This window comes from Dromiciops gliroides, chromosome 1 (genome assembly GCF_019393635.1).
Source record: "Dromiciops gliroides isolate mDroGli1 chromosome 1, mDroGli1.pri, whole genome shotgun sequence".
Taxonomy (NCBI): domain Eukaryota; kingdom Metazoa; phylum Chordata; class Mammalia; order Microbiotheria; family Microbiotheriidae; genus Dromiciops; species Dromiciops gliroides.
This window is the reverse complement of record NC_057861.1, coordinates 249150981-249167767: the sequence shown is the minus strand read 5'-3', so window position 1 is coordinate 249167767 and position 16787 is coordinate 249150981. Positions and strand designations below refer to the sequence as shown.

The following is a 16787-nucleotide window of genomic DNA, read 5'->3' as shown; positions in this document are numbered from 1 at the left end:
ATTTTTTGATGAGTTAGAACTATCTATTTCTATAAAGGGTGTTTTGTAGTTCTATTTATATAATTTCTTTTTGTGTGTCTTGGTAGTTAGACTCCCAAGTATTTTATACATTCTGTAGCTATTCTATTTATTTATTTATTTACTCATTCATTCATTTTTGTGGGGGCAATGAAGGTTAAGTGACTTTCCCAGGGTCACACAGCTAGTAAGTGTCAAGTGTCTGAGATTAGATTTGAACTCAGGTCCTCCTGAATCTAGGGCAGGTGCTTTATCTACTGCGCCACCTAGCTGCCCCTATTCTGTAGCTATTTTAAATGAAATTTTTCTTTCTGCTAGATTGTGTAATGCTAGTGATTTATATGGATTTATTTATCTACTGCAACTTTATTGAAGTTATTACCTTTTTATTTTTAGTTAACTCTTTAGGGTTCTCTAGGTAAGTCATCATATCACCTGCAGAAAGTGACAGTTTTTTTCTTCTTTTCCTCTGCTTATTCACTTTCTTTTTCTTGTTTTCTTGCTATAGGTAACATTTCTAGCCCTGTGTTAAATAATAGATTGTGAATCCAGATTGCAATTCCAGAACATATAATGACGACTCTTTCTTTTAGATGTTTGCTACTTATCCTTTTAAGAAAATAATTGAGTAGAGCAATGGCTAGTTCACTCTACATGGAGTCTAGAAGACTCTTGTTCAAATCCTACCTCAGGGGCCTGGTTAGCTCTTTGACCCTGGACAAATCAGTTAACCTCTCTCAGACTAAGTGTAAAATGTAAACTGTAAAATGGGGATAATGAGAGTTCCTACGTCACAGGGTTGTTATAAGGATCAAATGAAATAATATGTGCAAAGTGCTTTGCAAATTTTAAAGCACTGTGTGCTTAATTTTTTAAAAACAGAAATAAAAATTTTTGTTTATTGATATATTACTTTTGTTCTTGTTGTTATATACAGTCTGTTATATTGTTGGGTTTCCTAATTACAAATGCACCTTATGTTTTCTGTTTTTAAATAGTATCAGATCATTTTTATAATACCTACTTTGTAGCATACTTTGAGATCTGGTATTTTTAAGTGTATACCCCTTCTCATCCCACCCCCTCCCCCTTTTAAATATTACTCATTTCAGTTTTAATTTTTTGTTTATGCTATAGAATAATAATATCCCAGCATTTATGAGAAATATGATCCTTGTTGCTCAGAATAGACCACCAGCATCTAAGTGTCTTCTCAGTTATCCCAGTTTTCATGCCCCCTCCTAGCCTGCTTTCCAGTCTGTAGCTCGACAGAAATTTTCTCCCTTGTCCTCCTTTTGAACCTGCTGTTGAAATTTTTGATAACTTCATGGAATGAAAATGAGCAGTCATCTTCATGTTCAGTTTAATTCCATGGATTGGTGAGTCACTAATTTTGTAGTGATAGAAACAAACCTCAGACATGAATAGAACTAAGTATAACTAGGTCAGTAATTTATAAAGGGTGGTCTGTAGATCACTTGTTTTGTGGAGAGCCTTCTAGGTGGGATAAGGATTGGCTTCTTTTTAAAAAATAATTTTGTTGATAGCACCTACATTTCTCAATGTATCTCATCTTCTCACCCTTTCTAAAGAGCTCTCCCTTATAGCAAAGAAGAAAAAAAACCAATTCAGCAAAACTAATAGGTCTGCATTGAAAAAGTCTGACATTATTTGCAGTGTTCCACATGTAGAGTCTTCTGCTTTGCAAAGAAGGAAGGGGGGAGGTGCTTTTGCATATCTCTTTCTCCCTTGTCTTCCTTTTGAGCCTGTCATTAGTTCTGAATGTTCCATGCTCATCTGTTTTCATTATGTTATTATTTCTTACAGCATAATAATATTCCATTAAATTCATATACCACAACTTATTGAGCCATTCCTCAGTTGACAGCAACTTGTTTCCAGTTCTCTGATGCTACCAAAAAAAAAAAAACAACAAATGCTGTTATAAATATTTTGGTTATATAAGGGGTCTTTGTTTCTGTCATTGACCTCCCTGTGATATATGTCTAGCAGTACGATCTCTGGATCAAAATGTCAGGACATTTGAGTCACTTTATTTGAATCATTCCAGAATGGTCAAACCAATTTACATCTCTATCAAGAGCATGTTAGCGTGCCCTTAAACAGTCTCTCCAACATTGACTATGCCTGTCTTTTGTCATCTTTGCTAATCTGCTATGTATGAAGTTAATCCTCAAGAGTTGTTTTGATTTGCATTTCTCTCATTATTACTGTTTTGGAGCATTATTTTATATAATGATTCTTAATAGTTTGTAATTCAAGAACTATTTTTCTTCTCTTTTGAGCACCTATCTCTTCAAGAATGGCTTTTTGTCCTTTTCATATTTACCTTTTTTTCACTATTAGTTCCTTTAAGATTTTTGACCTTTTTTTCCTTCAGATGAATTTTGTTATTTTGCATAATTCTATAAAATAAATCATTGGTATTAAGTAGTATCATCATAGCTCAGTCATGAAGTATTAATATTTTTTCAATTATTCAAGTCTTCCCTTTATTTTTTAATAATAATGGATTTCTTTTTTTGTGGGGCAATGAGGGTTAAGTGACTTGCCCAGGGTCACACAGCTAATAAGTGTCAAGTGTCTGAGGTCAGATTTGAACTCAGATTCTCTTGAATCCAAGGTCAGTGCTTTATCCACTGCACCACCTAGCTGCCTTCCCATTTTTAAAAGAGTTATTATTGTCTGCTGACTTCATCAGAGTTCTAAGGTCTTTCAAGATTGTTTTTCTTCTGCTTACTGTTGTTGTAATATAAATTTTTCTCCTAGTTCTGCTCATTTAACTCTGCATCAATTCATATAAATCTTTCTATAGTTTTCTGAAGCTGTTGGTCATCATTTCTTATGGTCCAGTAATATTCTGTTACATTCATGTGCCACAGTTTGTTCAGTCATTCTCCAATTGATGAACACCTATGCTGATGCCTTTTTAAACCTGTTCATGCCTCCCCATGATTGCTAGTTCCATTACCTTTTCCTGTTCTTCCTACTCTTCTCTGGTTTTGCTTTTCTACCCTCACAGTCTTTTTTTTTTTTTTTTTTTTTTTGGTGAGGCAATTGGGGTTAAGTGACTTGCCCAGGGTCACACAGCTAGTAAGTGTCAAGTGTCTGAGGCCAGATTTGAACTCAGGTACTCCTGACTCCAGGGCCAGTGCTCTATCCACTACACCACCTAGCTGCCCCCCCCCAGTCTTAATCACATATTGAACAATTTGTTTTAGTTATTTGCCCACTTCTCCCATTCTCACTCATGCTTTATCAAAATATGAATTCTAGTTTGTCTCAGTCATCCTCCTCCACTTCTACTTTTGTCCTGGAGAAAGTAACTAAATCATATTGACAAGACTCACAACACATTGATTATAAATTCTCATCTGGGTCCCCAATTCTGCACAGAGCTCCTTTTATTTCTCCCTGATTGATCATCACATTCTTTATAACACTATTCCAGACCTTTTCTTCTCTCAAGTGAAGTTGATTAAATTAGGATTTTTAAAACACATACTTTGTGTAAACACTAGGGATATGAAGAAAGGCAAATCTGCAAGAAGTTCTTGTTCTGATAAGGAAGACAACATATAAATAATGAAATACATAAAAGTGCTTTATAAAAGAGTAGATGAGAAGTAATCTCAGAGCAGAAAGCACCAGCCACTGGGAAAAACCTGAAGAAGTTGAGATTTGAGCCTTGAAAGAAGATAGATACTAAGAAGTAGAGATTATAAGAGTGAGCATAACTGGCATTTGGTGGAGAAGACCTCAGTGGCACAGTTGATAGTGTTAAGGGCTAAAATTCTAGCTAGTCTGTCTAAAATATCTAATGAGTGGTCGCCAATAAATTATAAGCTTTAGCAAGAGTTAGACTTTTAAGCATTTATTAAGGAGAATAAGAATTTGGTGAAGAGAGAGAAAGGCCTACATTCATCTATCTATTAAAGGGAGAGCACATTTCTAGCTCCCCTCTCCACCAGCGTCCTCAGGAAAGCGAGTGAGACCGAGTGCTAGTCTCTTCCTTCCTCCTCCCACTAGCCAGCGTCACTTCCTGATGCCAAAGAAAAGACTCCTGGTCTTGCCCTCAAAGACCTTCACTTCATGGGCGGAACTCTTCTACAGTAAGTCTCCAGCAGGTGGCGTCATTCCAATCGTTACAATAGAATAGTAGACACAGAATCACAAAGACCTGAGTTCAAATCCTACCCACTTTTTAGTGGTGTGTTCCTGGGTCAGTTTCCTTATCTGCAAAATGGAGATACTAATAGCATCTACTTCACAGGGTTGTTGTGAGGATCAAGTAGATTGATATCTATAAAGTTTATAGCATAGTACCTGGCACATAGTAGGTAATATGTAAATGTTAGCTTTGTTATTGTTGTTGTTATTGTTCTTAGCCAATGTAGAGGACCATGAGGAAGCATATGAAATACTGTGTTTGAGGAAAAGCAGTTAGACCATTGTTGCTTTGTACTGGAGTGAAAGGAGAGGAATAAAATGGAAGATTGGAAATGTAGGAAGGAGCCAGGATATAAAGGGCTTTAAATGCCAAACCAAGGACTTTATATTTGATTCTGGAGGCAACAGTGAACCATTGGAACTGATTGAGTGACATGGTCAGACCTAAGCTTTAGAAAAATCACATTGGTAACTGAGTGGACAATGGATTGGAGTGAGAAGAGACAAGGCAGGAACAAGGGTTTTATAATAGTCCAGATGAGAAGGTGGTGAGGACCTGAACTGGACTGGTGGCTACAGAAGTGATGAAAAAGGAAAAATATATGAGATGTTGTGAAGATTGAAACAAGATTTGGCAACTGATTTGGATGTGCAGAGTGGATAAGGTTGAAGATGACACCAGAGTTGGGAGTTTGGTGGGTGTCCTCTACAGTGAGAAGAAATCCATGGGAGGAGAGGTTTGGGGAATGAGAAGAGATAATGAGTGCTGTTTTGGACATTTCAAGTTTGAGCTGATTATGAGACATTTATTTCAAGATATCCCAACTACAGTTGGTGATACAGGACTGTAGCTCAGAAGAAAGACTAGGACTGGATGTATAAGAACTGGAAATCATCTACATAGAGGTAATAATTGAACATATGGAAATTGCTGAAATCAAGTGAGATAATACAGAGAGAAAAGAGAAGGTCCAGGACAGAGCCTTGGGGGCTGGTGTGTGTGTGTGTGTGTGTGTGAGAGAGAGAGAGAGAGACAGACAGACAGACAGACAGACTGACAGACAGACAGACAGACACACACACACACACACACACACACACACACACACAGTTGTGACTGGATAAAAGATGAGCAAAAGAGACTCATTAAGAACAGTCAGAATTGGAAGAGAACCAGAAAAGAGGAATAATCTGAAAACAGAGCAGGAGGAAGGGGTTAGCAGGGTCAAAGGTGGCAGAGAAGTCAAGAAAGAATGAAGACTGAGAAGAGGCCATTATGTTTGGCTCATTCATAACTTTGGATGGAACAGTTTTAGTTGAATGATGAAGTTAGAAGCTAGGTTGAAGGGTGTTTAGAAGAGAGTGAAAAGAGAGGAAGTGAAGGCACCAAATATCAAAGGCTTTCTCAGGGAGTTTAGCCATGACGGAGAGGAGAAACATGGGATAACTGCCATCAGGAATGATAGGACCAGTGAGGATTTTTAAAGGATCAGATAGTCATGGACATGTTTATAGGCAGTAGGTAAGGTGCCAGTAGGTTAGGAGAGCTTAGAGCCAAAGAGTGGGTATGATACTAGAGACAATCTGCTGAGGAATGCACGTGGAGAAGTTGGCCCTGGCAAGAAGTGCCACCTTTTCATATGAGCCTGGAGAGGAGGATTTCCTCTCCAGATTTCTGTGTGTTGTCAGATAAGGAGAAGAGGCTAAGGAGGAGTCATGGTGAGTGGCGTCAGTATTTTTTGGTGAAGTCTGAGGGCAAGCGTCTTGACTGACCACTTCTTCCCCATCTCATGCAAACAATCTTAAAAAACTTTTCCTTGACCCTGTCATCCATTAAGTTCTATTTTATTACATTTCTTCCTTTCATAGCCAGTATCACAGCATCATCTACATCCTTATTTGCCACTCATTTTTAAGCCTTTTGCAATTTGCAATTTATTTCTTCCACTCCTCCAAAACTTATCTAAGATTGCAGTGTGGAAGCACATGGAGTAAGCCTCAGACTTTAGTTAGACTTCATTGTTTATATGGATTTAGAGATGGGAAGAAATTGAATAGAAGCTAAAACTGTTTATTCTTAAAGTTGTAGCAAGGAGAATAAGACCATTTGTTTAAAGTTTGAAATTGCTAATGTCACACATCAGAAGATTCATGAAATTATGTGCTGTGTCCTGTTCTATTGATACTACAAAACATCCTTGAGATAACAGTTCTGTCTTGGTCTGTAGCAATTTATGCTACAATTTAACCAGAAATAAATGTCTCTGTTAATCTCGAGAGTGTGTTAAAGCTGCTTCATTTAGTTGGTTTTTCAAAAGTTCTTGGGACTATTTGGCCTAAGAAATTGTTCTTGTAGTTGCATGAAAACAAAATGTGACTAGAAAATTTGGTTCTAAATAAAATCTGAGGCTTTGGGTGTTTTTAATTTTTTTTTCATTTATTTAGAATTTTATTTTTCCCCAATTACATGTAAAAACAATTTTTAACATCCATTTTTAAAACTTTGTGCTCCAAATTCTCTTCCTCCCCCCCCCCCACCCCCCACTCCCTTTAGGAAGGCAAGCTATTCAATATAAGTTATACATGTGTAGTCATGCAGAACATCCCATATTAGGTTGTTAAAGCAAACAGACAAAAAAAACCTCAAGAAAAATAAACCAAAAAAAAATTTCATGTATTAGTTTTTGATGAATGTTTCACATCTACTTTCCTCCCTTATCCTCCATATATGCATGGACTTGCCCAGACCCTACTTCTAAGATATATTAGGTCAAGGATAACTTTAATTTAATTTCTCCCATTACTTAGAATAGTACAATTTGAATGCCACCTAAATGCAGCTAATAAGATAAGAATTAGGTACATAAAGAATATCAACTCCAAAAAAAATTTTAAAAAGAAAAGTTTTGTGAATTTTCCTTTATTATTACATCTTCACAGTTAATCTCCAACATGAAGTCTCTGATGAGGAATAAAATACATTAATTACATTTATAGAAATCCTCATCAATATGAATTATCTCATATAGCATGCTTCATTTAAATGAAAGCTTTTATAGATTTAGCATCTGGAATTTTTACTTTATAATTCAATGTAATCATGTATTTGTAAGTAATATATATTCAATAATTGGATACAATACTCACATATTGTAACCATCATAAGTTTCCCAGAAGAATGTGACAATAAAAAAACCTGAGAATAATAATGCAGGAAATAATAAAATTGCCTGGAACTTCTCAATACAAGACAACAACAAAACACAGGAGAGTACACACATATAATATAATAAAAATTAATAATTAACAATAATAAAAAAATGAAAGCTTATATTTTAAACACCAAGATACATGATGGCTAAATTTAATAACATAATGTCAAATAATATATTCTACAAATGGTTGGCACCAAGATATTCAATTATAAAGAAAAATACATTTGAATAACACAAGATTTTTCCTTGACTATAAAATGAGAAGTATAGATGAGAAATCATAGAAGGGAAATGATATGATATTCTTAAGATCAAAGGAAATCAAGTTGCAACCACAGCTGATGAACCTGGCAAACCTGAGTTTAATCATCAGTGAAAAAAAGAATACTCAACTAGTTCAATGTATTTGAGATATTTATGAAGAAAAAGATACGATTAAAATCCTAGGTGTGAGTAGACTGTCTAATTTGTTAATTTTCCCCAAACACAAGAAAGCTAATTAAGTATAGCTGCCAAGGAAAGAATAAGTGAGGCAATACTTCACACATATTTAGAAGTTATATAAGGGATACTCCAATAAATAAATGAACAAAATAGTTAGAAGCTAGGTTGAAGGGTGTTTAGAAGAGAGTGAAAAGAGAGGAAGTGAAGGCACCAAATATCAAAGGCTTTCTCATCACATTCTTTATAACACTATTCCAGACCTTTTCTTCTCTCAAGTGAAGTTGATTAAATTAGGATTTTTAAAACACATACTTTGTGTAAACACTAGGGATATGAAGAAAGGCAAATCTGCAAGAAGTTCTTGTTCTGATAAGGAAGACAACATATAAATAATGAAATACATAAAAGTGCTTTATAAAAGAGTAGATGAGAAATAATCTCAGAGTAGAAAGCACCAGCCACTGGGAAAAACCTGAGAGCTTCTTGAGGGAAGGGATGGTTTGTTTTCTGCCTTTCTTTGTATTCCTCACATAGTAAATGCTTAATAAATCAAAATTGACTGACTGAAAAAATCCTTACTCTCAGAGAGCTTATATTCTAGTGGAGGAGAAAGGCAATTAAAATGCATACAGCATAAATATAAAGTTAATAAATTGTGTGTGTGTGTGTGTGTGTGTGTGTGTGTGTGAGCCTTTGTTTTTCAACAGTAGTGTGCTCTTAACTAAATGCAATGGTCTTTTCTCAGTCTTCCTTTTTCTTTTATCTTCAAGAGCTTTTGACATCATGGACCATCTCTTTCTACCGAATGATCTCCTATCCCTTGGCTTCCCTGACACTGTTCTCACTTTGTCCCCCTTCTTACTTGTTTGGCCACATCTCAGTTAACTTTGGCAGAACATCATCCGTCTCTTATCTAAGCTTGGATTAGGCACTTCTGTTATTGGGGGGAAGGGTGAGGGAAGAGAATAAGGAAATAATTTATATAGTGCCTGTTGTGTACCAGGAACTGTTAAGTGCTCTACAAGTATTATCTCATTTGGTAACAATAATGGTTCTCTTCTCTCTTATCTTTTGTTGATCTCATCATCTCCCATGGGCTCAGTTGATATCTCTGGTAGAAGTCCAGCCTAATTTTTCTCATGAGCTCTCCATTCTTACTTACATCACCAACTGCTGAATGCTGAACATCTCCACTGGGATGTATTTTTAGCATCTAAACATTGTATGGCCAAAATGGAATTCATTATATTCCCTGAAAAGCCACTTCCTCCAGGCTATGAGCTTTATTGAGGGCATGGCTATTCTTTTTTCCCATTCATCTAAGTTCACCTTAGTGTAATTCTTAGTTCTTTGACCATCTCTCCTTCTTATCCAGTTGGTTGTCAAGTCTTATTCTACTTCTGCAATATCTCTTAAATAGATCCCCTTCTCCATTTACACAGTATAGTCCTATTTACCTTTTGCCTGGACTAGTTTAATAGACTTGTAATTGGTTTCCCTGTTACTATTTTCTCCCCTATAGCCAAACCAGGTGTCACACATTTGCCATATTGATATTCCTGAAAGATAGCTCTAAACATGTCACTTTTTCATTCATCTCTCTTTAGTAGTAGTACCCCACTGCCTCTGGGATAAAATAGAAAATCTTTAGCCTGGTGTTTAAAGCCCTCTACCTTTCTAGTTTTGTTTCATGTTACTTCACTTTATGCACTCTACATTCAGATCAAAGTGGCCTACTACCTGTTCCACATAGGAAGCTAGGAAGTACATGGAATAGAGCCTTGGGCCTGGAGTCAGGAAGATCTGAGTTCACATCCGGCCTCAAAGCACTTAATAGCTGTGTTACCCATAGCAAGTGCCTTAATTTCTATCTGCCTCAATTTCCTCACCTCTAAAATAGTGACAATAATAGCACCTATTTTTAGTTGTTGGAAAGGGTTTTTGTAAAGTATTTAGCACATGTGTTTGATCCATAGGAAACAATTCGTGCTTATTCCCTTCCCTGACCCACATATACGACATTATATCTCCCACCTCCCTGCCTTTGCATAGACTGGTTTCCCACATCCCCACTTCATCTTTGCCTCTTAGAATCTCTAGTTTCCTTCAAAGACCAGTTCCATGGCTCCTTCCTACACATGTTTTTTTCTGATCCTCCCAGACAGAAAAGTTACTTTGTGTCTACTTATCTGCATATATATTATACTCCTTGATAGAATGCAGGGCAGAAGAAAGCATGTGACTACTCATTTAATATGGGGGATGAAGAAGAATAAAGAGCCCAGGATGGCTTCAGAGTTTTGAACCTGGGTGATTAGAAAGGTACTAGTCTCCTTACCAGAAATAGGGAAGAAGGGTAGTTTTCAGGAATGTGTTTTGGACACGTTGAGTTGAAGATACCTATTGGACATTCAGTTTAAAATATTCAACACAGAGTTGATGATGTTGGACAGATGCTCAGGAAAAGAACCTTGGCTGGATATATTTATATAGGAGTCCTGTGCATTAGAGCTGATAATTTAATCCGGTGAACCTAGAAAGGTAGGATAACCAGCAGAGGGTGGTTCATGGAAACCCAGAATGTTAAGAATATCTAGGAAGAGGAGAAGGCTGTTAATAGTGTTAAATGTTAGAGAGATTGAGAAGGATGAGGACTGAGAAAAAGCTATTGGATTTGGTAATCAAGAGGTCATTGGTAACTTTGAAGAATGCAGTTTCAGTTGAGTGATAAGGTAGGAAGCCATATTGTAAGGAGCTCAGAAATAAGTGTTGGAGAAGTGGGGACAGGGAATATAAACAGCTTTTCTAGGAATTTGGCTATGAAAGGGAGATGAGAAATGATTATAGCTGGAAGGGATGATAAGATCAAATTAATTTGTTTTAAGGAGGGGGTGATATAGGTAGGTTTGTAGGTAGCTGGAATGGAGCCAGTAGATAGGGAGAGAGTGAATATTAGAAAGAGGAAGTTATTATTACAGCATCAATCTACCAAAATGGATAGACTTAAGTGTAAAAGTACTGTTGATTGGTCTTGGCAAGAAGCGTCATCTAGTCATCAACCAGTATCTCAATATTTTTGTTCAGAACAAAATACTACAATTTGATACCCTGATTTTGAATGACTGCATCTTCCCCTCTCTCTCTCTCTCTTTCTCTCTTTTTTTGACAGAGTGAAGCAGGTGTTAAGGAATTTCATATAGTGCAAGTTTCAAGTAATAGCAAGCATTGGAAGTTACAGAAATCTGTCAATCTCTCTGAAAACAAAGGTTTGTGATTTTTTTTTTCCTTTATGATATATCATTTATATTGCCTGATTCTTTTTTTTTCTAGAATCATAAGAATCAATCATTTAATAAAGGATTAAATCATATTCTTATGGGAAATATATGACTGCAAATGCCCCTATCCCCTAGCCCTTTGTCTAGATTCTCTCTTACTTTCCACATATTTTTTCTATTTTCCTCATTTCTCTAACTTCTAGCTTTCCTTTTACTTTATGTCCTACCTTCTCATTGCCTTCCTGATTCCTTCGTATACTGCTCTAACTGGAGCTTGATATTGATTTTGACTGTGGAAAATGGGGTAAACCCTTTCCTCTGAGCCTGAGGCCCGAGTGGGGTTGGGGTGGGAAGTGGTTAGAGACAAGTTTTTTTTCTGTAATGCATGTCTCTTTCCAGGAATACAGGACAGGCTAACTACTACCAAGAAATATAACACAAATCAGCTATTGTATTCTCTTTGTTAGCAATGGATGCAAGGAGCCTCAGACAAAGTTACTTGGTGCCAGAGTTCAAACACCAGACCCTCTTTTTTTAGTCCTATGTTCTTTAGTGTAACAAATTCAGCAACCATTCATTAAATGCCTGTTATATGCAATGCTTATCATGGCTACGTGCTGGGCATTGGAAGATGAAAAATGGCCTGGTCCCCATTCTCTAGGACTGTGGCCTGGGGGGTGGGGAAGTATGCATAATATATGTACAAGTAAGTGAAATACAGATAGCATGTGATTGGGACAAAGGAAAAGTCATCAGGCAAAGTGTACTAGGAAAAATTAAGGGAGAGAATATTTTAGCTGTGAGAGTGGGGTGTCCACAAAAATCAGGGGAATGCTTCCTAATGAGGGTGGAATTTGAGCTGAGCCTTGCAGGAAGAAAATTTTGACTCCTAGAGATGAGATTGGAATATAATTCAGGAATGAGGAAGATTTTCAGGATTTATACAAATCTGTGGATGTGAGGGTACAACTATTTAGATTGGAATGTAGAATTTGTGAGGTGAGGTAGTAAGAAATGAGCCTACATTTGGTAGGTTACAGCTAAATTGTGGAGAGCCTTGGGGCAGCTAGGTGGTGCAGTGGATAGAGCACTGACCCTGGGTTCAGGAGGACCTGAGTTCAAATATAGCTTCAGACACTTGACACTTACTAGCTGTGTGACCTTGGGCAAGTCACTTAACCATCATTGCCCCACCAAAAAACCCGCACACAAAAAAATTGTGGAGAACCTTAAGTGCCTGGCTGAGTTAATAGTTTATCCTACAGGCAATAGAAAACTAATGGAGTTTTACAAAGTGGAGAATGACAGGAAAAAAAAAATTGGATCATTTTGGCAGCTGTTTGAAGGATAGGTAAGTCGAAATGAAGACTGGTGGTTAGGGGACCAATTAGGAGACTATAACAGTAGTTCAGCTCAGCAGTGAAAAGAGTCTGAACTAGACTGGTGACTATGTGAGTCAAGAAAATGGAATAAGTATAAAAGATAGAGATGGAAATGATAGTACTTAGCCTTTAGTTTGAGGGAAAAGTGGAGGAGGAAAAAAAAGTCAAAAATGTTAGGTTTGAACCCAGGTGCCTGGGAGGACACTGCCTTCCACTCAAGTTAGGAAGAAAGTTCAGGGTTAAAGTAGAGAAGGTGAAGTATTCAAGTTGGAACTTTTGAGTACACATTCAATCGTTTGAGAATGTGTTCTGTTGCCTACTAATACACTTTTCTCCTTTGGCTTTTGAAATAATAGTGTTTCTGAATCTCTTCCAATCTCCCTAACCCTTTCTTTCTTTTTTTTTTCATTAATTCCTCATTCTCTTTCTGACACTTTAAGATGACTTCTACATCTTCAGTGGTTTAGCCATGCATGGACTCTTTCCCCCCCTCCCCCCTTATAATGTCTCATTTAATTTCATTCTCAGCTAATTAATCAGCAAGAGAGTACACAATCTTTCTCTCTAATCTGGCTCTCTCTTCTGAATTCTATACTTGCATTTCCAGCTCATCATAGACTGTCACTGCCTTGGTGTTTTACTAGAAACTTAACTTAAAATAAGTATAAAATTGAACTTATTTATCTTTTACCCAAAGCCTGTCTCTTACCTCATCAGCTTTGTCAGGAGTTCCACTATTCACCTGGCGTTCCATTCTCAAAGCCTTGACGTTTCCTTTGACTTGTATTTCTCCCTCACTTCTCAAATCTATCAGTTACTAAGGCATCAGTTTCACCTCCATAATAGGTCTTCCATCCATTCCCTTCTCTTTCCACTGCTAATACTCTAGTATAGGTCCTTATTATACCTACCTGGATTATTGGAATAGTATATGCAATATGAAACATTCTTCTTTATGACCAGATCTTTTCATATTATTCCTCTGCTTAAAAATCTTTATTAGTGCCATGTTACTTGCTGAATAAAGTTTAGGTTTGTTAAGGGCTAAAATTCTAGCTAAACCGTCTAAAATATCTAATGAGTGGTTGCCAATAAATTATAAGCTTTAGCAAGAGTTAGACTTTTAAGCATTTATTAAGGAGAATAAGAATTTGGTAAAGAGAGAGAAAAAGGCCTAGATTCATCTATCTATTAAAGGGAGAGCAGGTTTCTAGCTCCCTTCTCTGCCATAGTCCCCAGGAAAGAGAGTGAGACCGAGTGCCAGTCTCTTCCTTCCTCCTCCCACTAGCCCGCGTCACTTCCTGATGCCAAAGAAAAGACTCCTGGTCTTGCCCTCAAAGACCTTCACTTCATGGGCGGAACTCTTCTACAGTAAGTCTCCAGCAGGTGGCGTCATTCCAATCGTTACAGGTTCTTTTACCTAGCCTTCAAACTTTTCCACAGTCTGGTGCCACCCACCTTATTTATTTCATGCTATTCCCTTCCAGGTACTTAGTCACTAGTCAGAATGTATGAACTATTTTTTATATGCTGAACACATCCTGTGTTTTCCTGCCTCTGCCTTTGCTCATAGTTTACAATTCTTTGTAATATCTTGGATTTCTACCCATTATTTTTTTACTTTGTTAACCTCTCCAAACCATAATAATGACCTGTCTCCTAATGTAACTTTACATAGCATTTTGGTTTTTTGCTGTTAAGCACTTATGTAGTATTTCCTGTTATAGCTGCTTATCTGTCTCCTAATAGACTTGTCAGTTTTGTGAGACTCATATGGATAGTGTCTTAATTTTGTCCCATTATCACCTTGCTTATAGTACTGTGCATGCAATGAGTAATTAATGAATGTTTGTTGAATTACATTGAACAGGCAAGATTGCTTAGAGAAGAATGGTGTCTGAATTCCCACATTATCTGTGTAAATAACCTTTATTGCCTAATATGAAAAATTGAAATAGATTATTTTGTCACCCTTTCATCTCAGAGTTTATTGTTCCTATAAAAGGATTCTTTTCCTGTAACCCTTATTCTGTATGTCCCTCTACTGTAACTACTAACTTATTTCAAAAGTTTGGTTGTTAGACTTTTAATTCTTCAATATTAAATTCCTTCCTTAAGTGATTTGACATTGGCCTGGCCTGTTTTAAGAATTAAATTTTTTTTTTTGATTTTTTTTTTGTGTGTGTGTGGGGGGGGGGGCAATGGGGGTTAAATGACTTGTCCAGGGTCACACAGCTAGTAAGTGTCAAGTGTCTGAGACCGGATTTGAACTCAGGTTCTCCTGAATCCAGGGCCAGTGCTTTATCCACTGTGCCACCTAGCTGCCCCTAAGAATTAAATATTTTTTAAAATGACTTGTTCCAGTTTGGTCAAAGACATCTGGTTACTGAAATAGACTTTTACCAAATAGATATTGTTGTATTCCTCTTTTAGTCCAGCTGCCGAATATATCTTTGAAAAAAATTTCTTCTTGTCTTCCTAGATTCGAAACTTGCTAGTAGAGAGAGGGGAAAGTTGTGCTTTAAGGCAGTAAGATGTAAAAATTTTGAAGGTAAGTTAATTTTACTTAGTGACACATTTTTCAAATGAGGCTTTATATTCATGGCCCTGAGATGATATTTGTCTTCCCCTATTCTTTAGCTGCTGCACAATCATCAGAAAAATACACATTTGCAGACATCATCTTTGGCAATGAACAGGTATGTAAATGAGCAATATAGAATTATTTGACTTAAAAATGGTCATTGTCAAAATGTACCTTTCTTATTCTGGCCTAGGCAACTGTTTAGTGCATTAATTTCTTTGTTGTTTGGAGTTCAAATACCCTATTCATTATTTGATTTCTCAGAAACTTCTATTACCTACAAACTTCCTTATACCTTCTCCTCTCCCAAATTCCTTTCCCTAGGAGCAATTGTGAATGGATGGATGACAAAAAATAATGTCTCATCCACCTAGTGTTAACCAGCTTAGGTGTATTAATGGGTTTATGACCACAAGAAAAGTGGAAATGGTGAAATGCTTCTGATCTGGAAGATTGAGGAGAACTTTGGTCTGAAGTTTCCAATTCAGAAGATTTAGGACCATAATTACATTCCCTGTTATGATGCAACAAAATAGCTAAACAAGAGGGCAGCACAGGAATACTTAAGCCTGGCTTTCCTTATATAGGGTGTCATGAAAGCCTTAGTGGCTTTTTTTTTTTTTTAGTGAGGCAATTGGGGTTTAAGTGACTTGCTCAAGGTCACACAGCTAGTAAGTGTTAAGTGTCTGAGGCTGGATTTGAACTCAGGTACTCCTGACTCCAGGGCCAGTGCTCTATCCACTGTGCCACCTAGCTGCCCCCCTTAGTGGCTTTTAAATCTTTAATAGCGTAAAAGTACACTGTCTTTTGGTACACTCTGTATGCAAAATAAGAGGAATGGAAAAGAGAACTAATGGGATCATTAGAGATTAACATCATATGCTTCTCTACTTTCTAATCAGCCTGAAAAACAAAGAAAACAACCATGCAAAATGTAGATGAGGTTTCTATGAGTTTTGGAGGACTGTTGGAGATATTTAATGGAAACTATTAAAGAACATTTATTTTATAGTTCATATGCCTTGGTGTTTAAAACAATAATATTTAACTTTGTTGGTCTTCAAACAGGAAGGCATTGATAGAATCTTTGTAATTTTAAATCACTGTGACTTACTAACAAAAACAAAGTATAATCAGAGGAGAATATACCTTTTGTTCTTGTTTAAATGCAAGTATAACATCATTTCACTTTTTAATATGTAAGATATTAAAATTGCTTATAAAATGGTTTTAAAATAGTAAAATGCTTTTAGAAATTTTAATTTTATGAAAATCATGCAATGATATAATTAAATCGAATAGCATTGCTAAACTATTCCATTAGTTTGTCATTAGGAGTCAGTTATATTGACTATTTATATTATTATCCTTAAGTGAGAAGAATTTAATTGCTAAGTCTGGCGAGGATTGTGTCCTCATAATCTAAAAAATTTCTTTGTGGAATTAACAAAAAAAGGGAAAATTTTAACATACATGTAAAATGGAGTATGCACTCGAGTAGTAAGCATTTTTTCTGTTATATTGCTTCAAACTGGAAGTAAGAATAGGAGAATAGGTTGGTAATAGTACACAGTCCTGATCTGGGAATAGAAGTAAAACAAAAGAGAATAGTCTGAGTCATCCCAGGCACTAGCTTTGACCTATTTAGATGATTAGTATTAATCACAATAAATAT

General features: G+C 36.4%; 1 protein-coding gene across 3 annotated transcripts in view; it reads left to right on the top strand.

Moving 5' to 3' along the window:
* The window catches only part of TRAPPC8 (trafficking protein particle complex subunit 8), a 141183-nt gene that overhangs the window by 106194 nt on the left and 18202 nt on the right, over positions 1-16787 (top strand). For all 3 annotated transcript variants that reach the window (XM_043978484.1, XM_043978485.1, XM_043978486.1), the window contains 3 exons: positions 11038-11134; positions 15011-15079; positions 15169-15227. In XM_043978484.1, coding sequence (XP_043834419.1) covers positions 11038-11134; positions 15011-15079; positions 15169-15227 — 225 coding nt within the window. The remainder of the gene's footprint in view (positions 1-11037; positions 11135-15010; positions 15080-15168; positions 15228-16787) is intronic.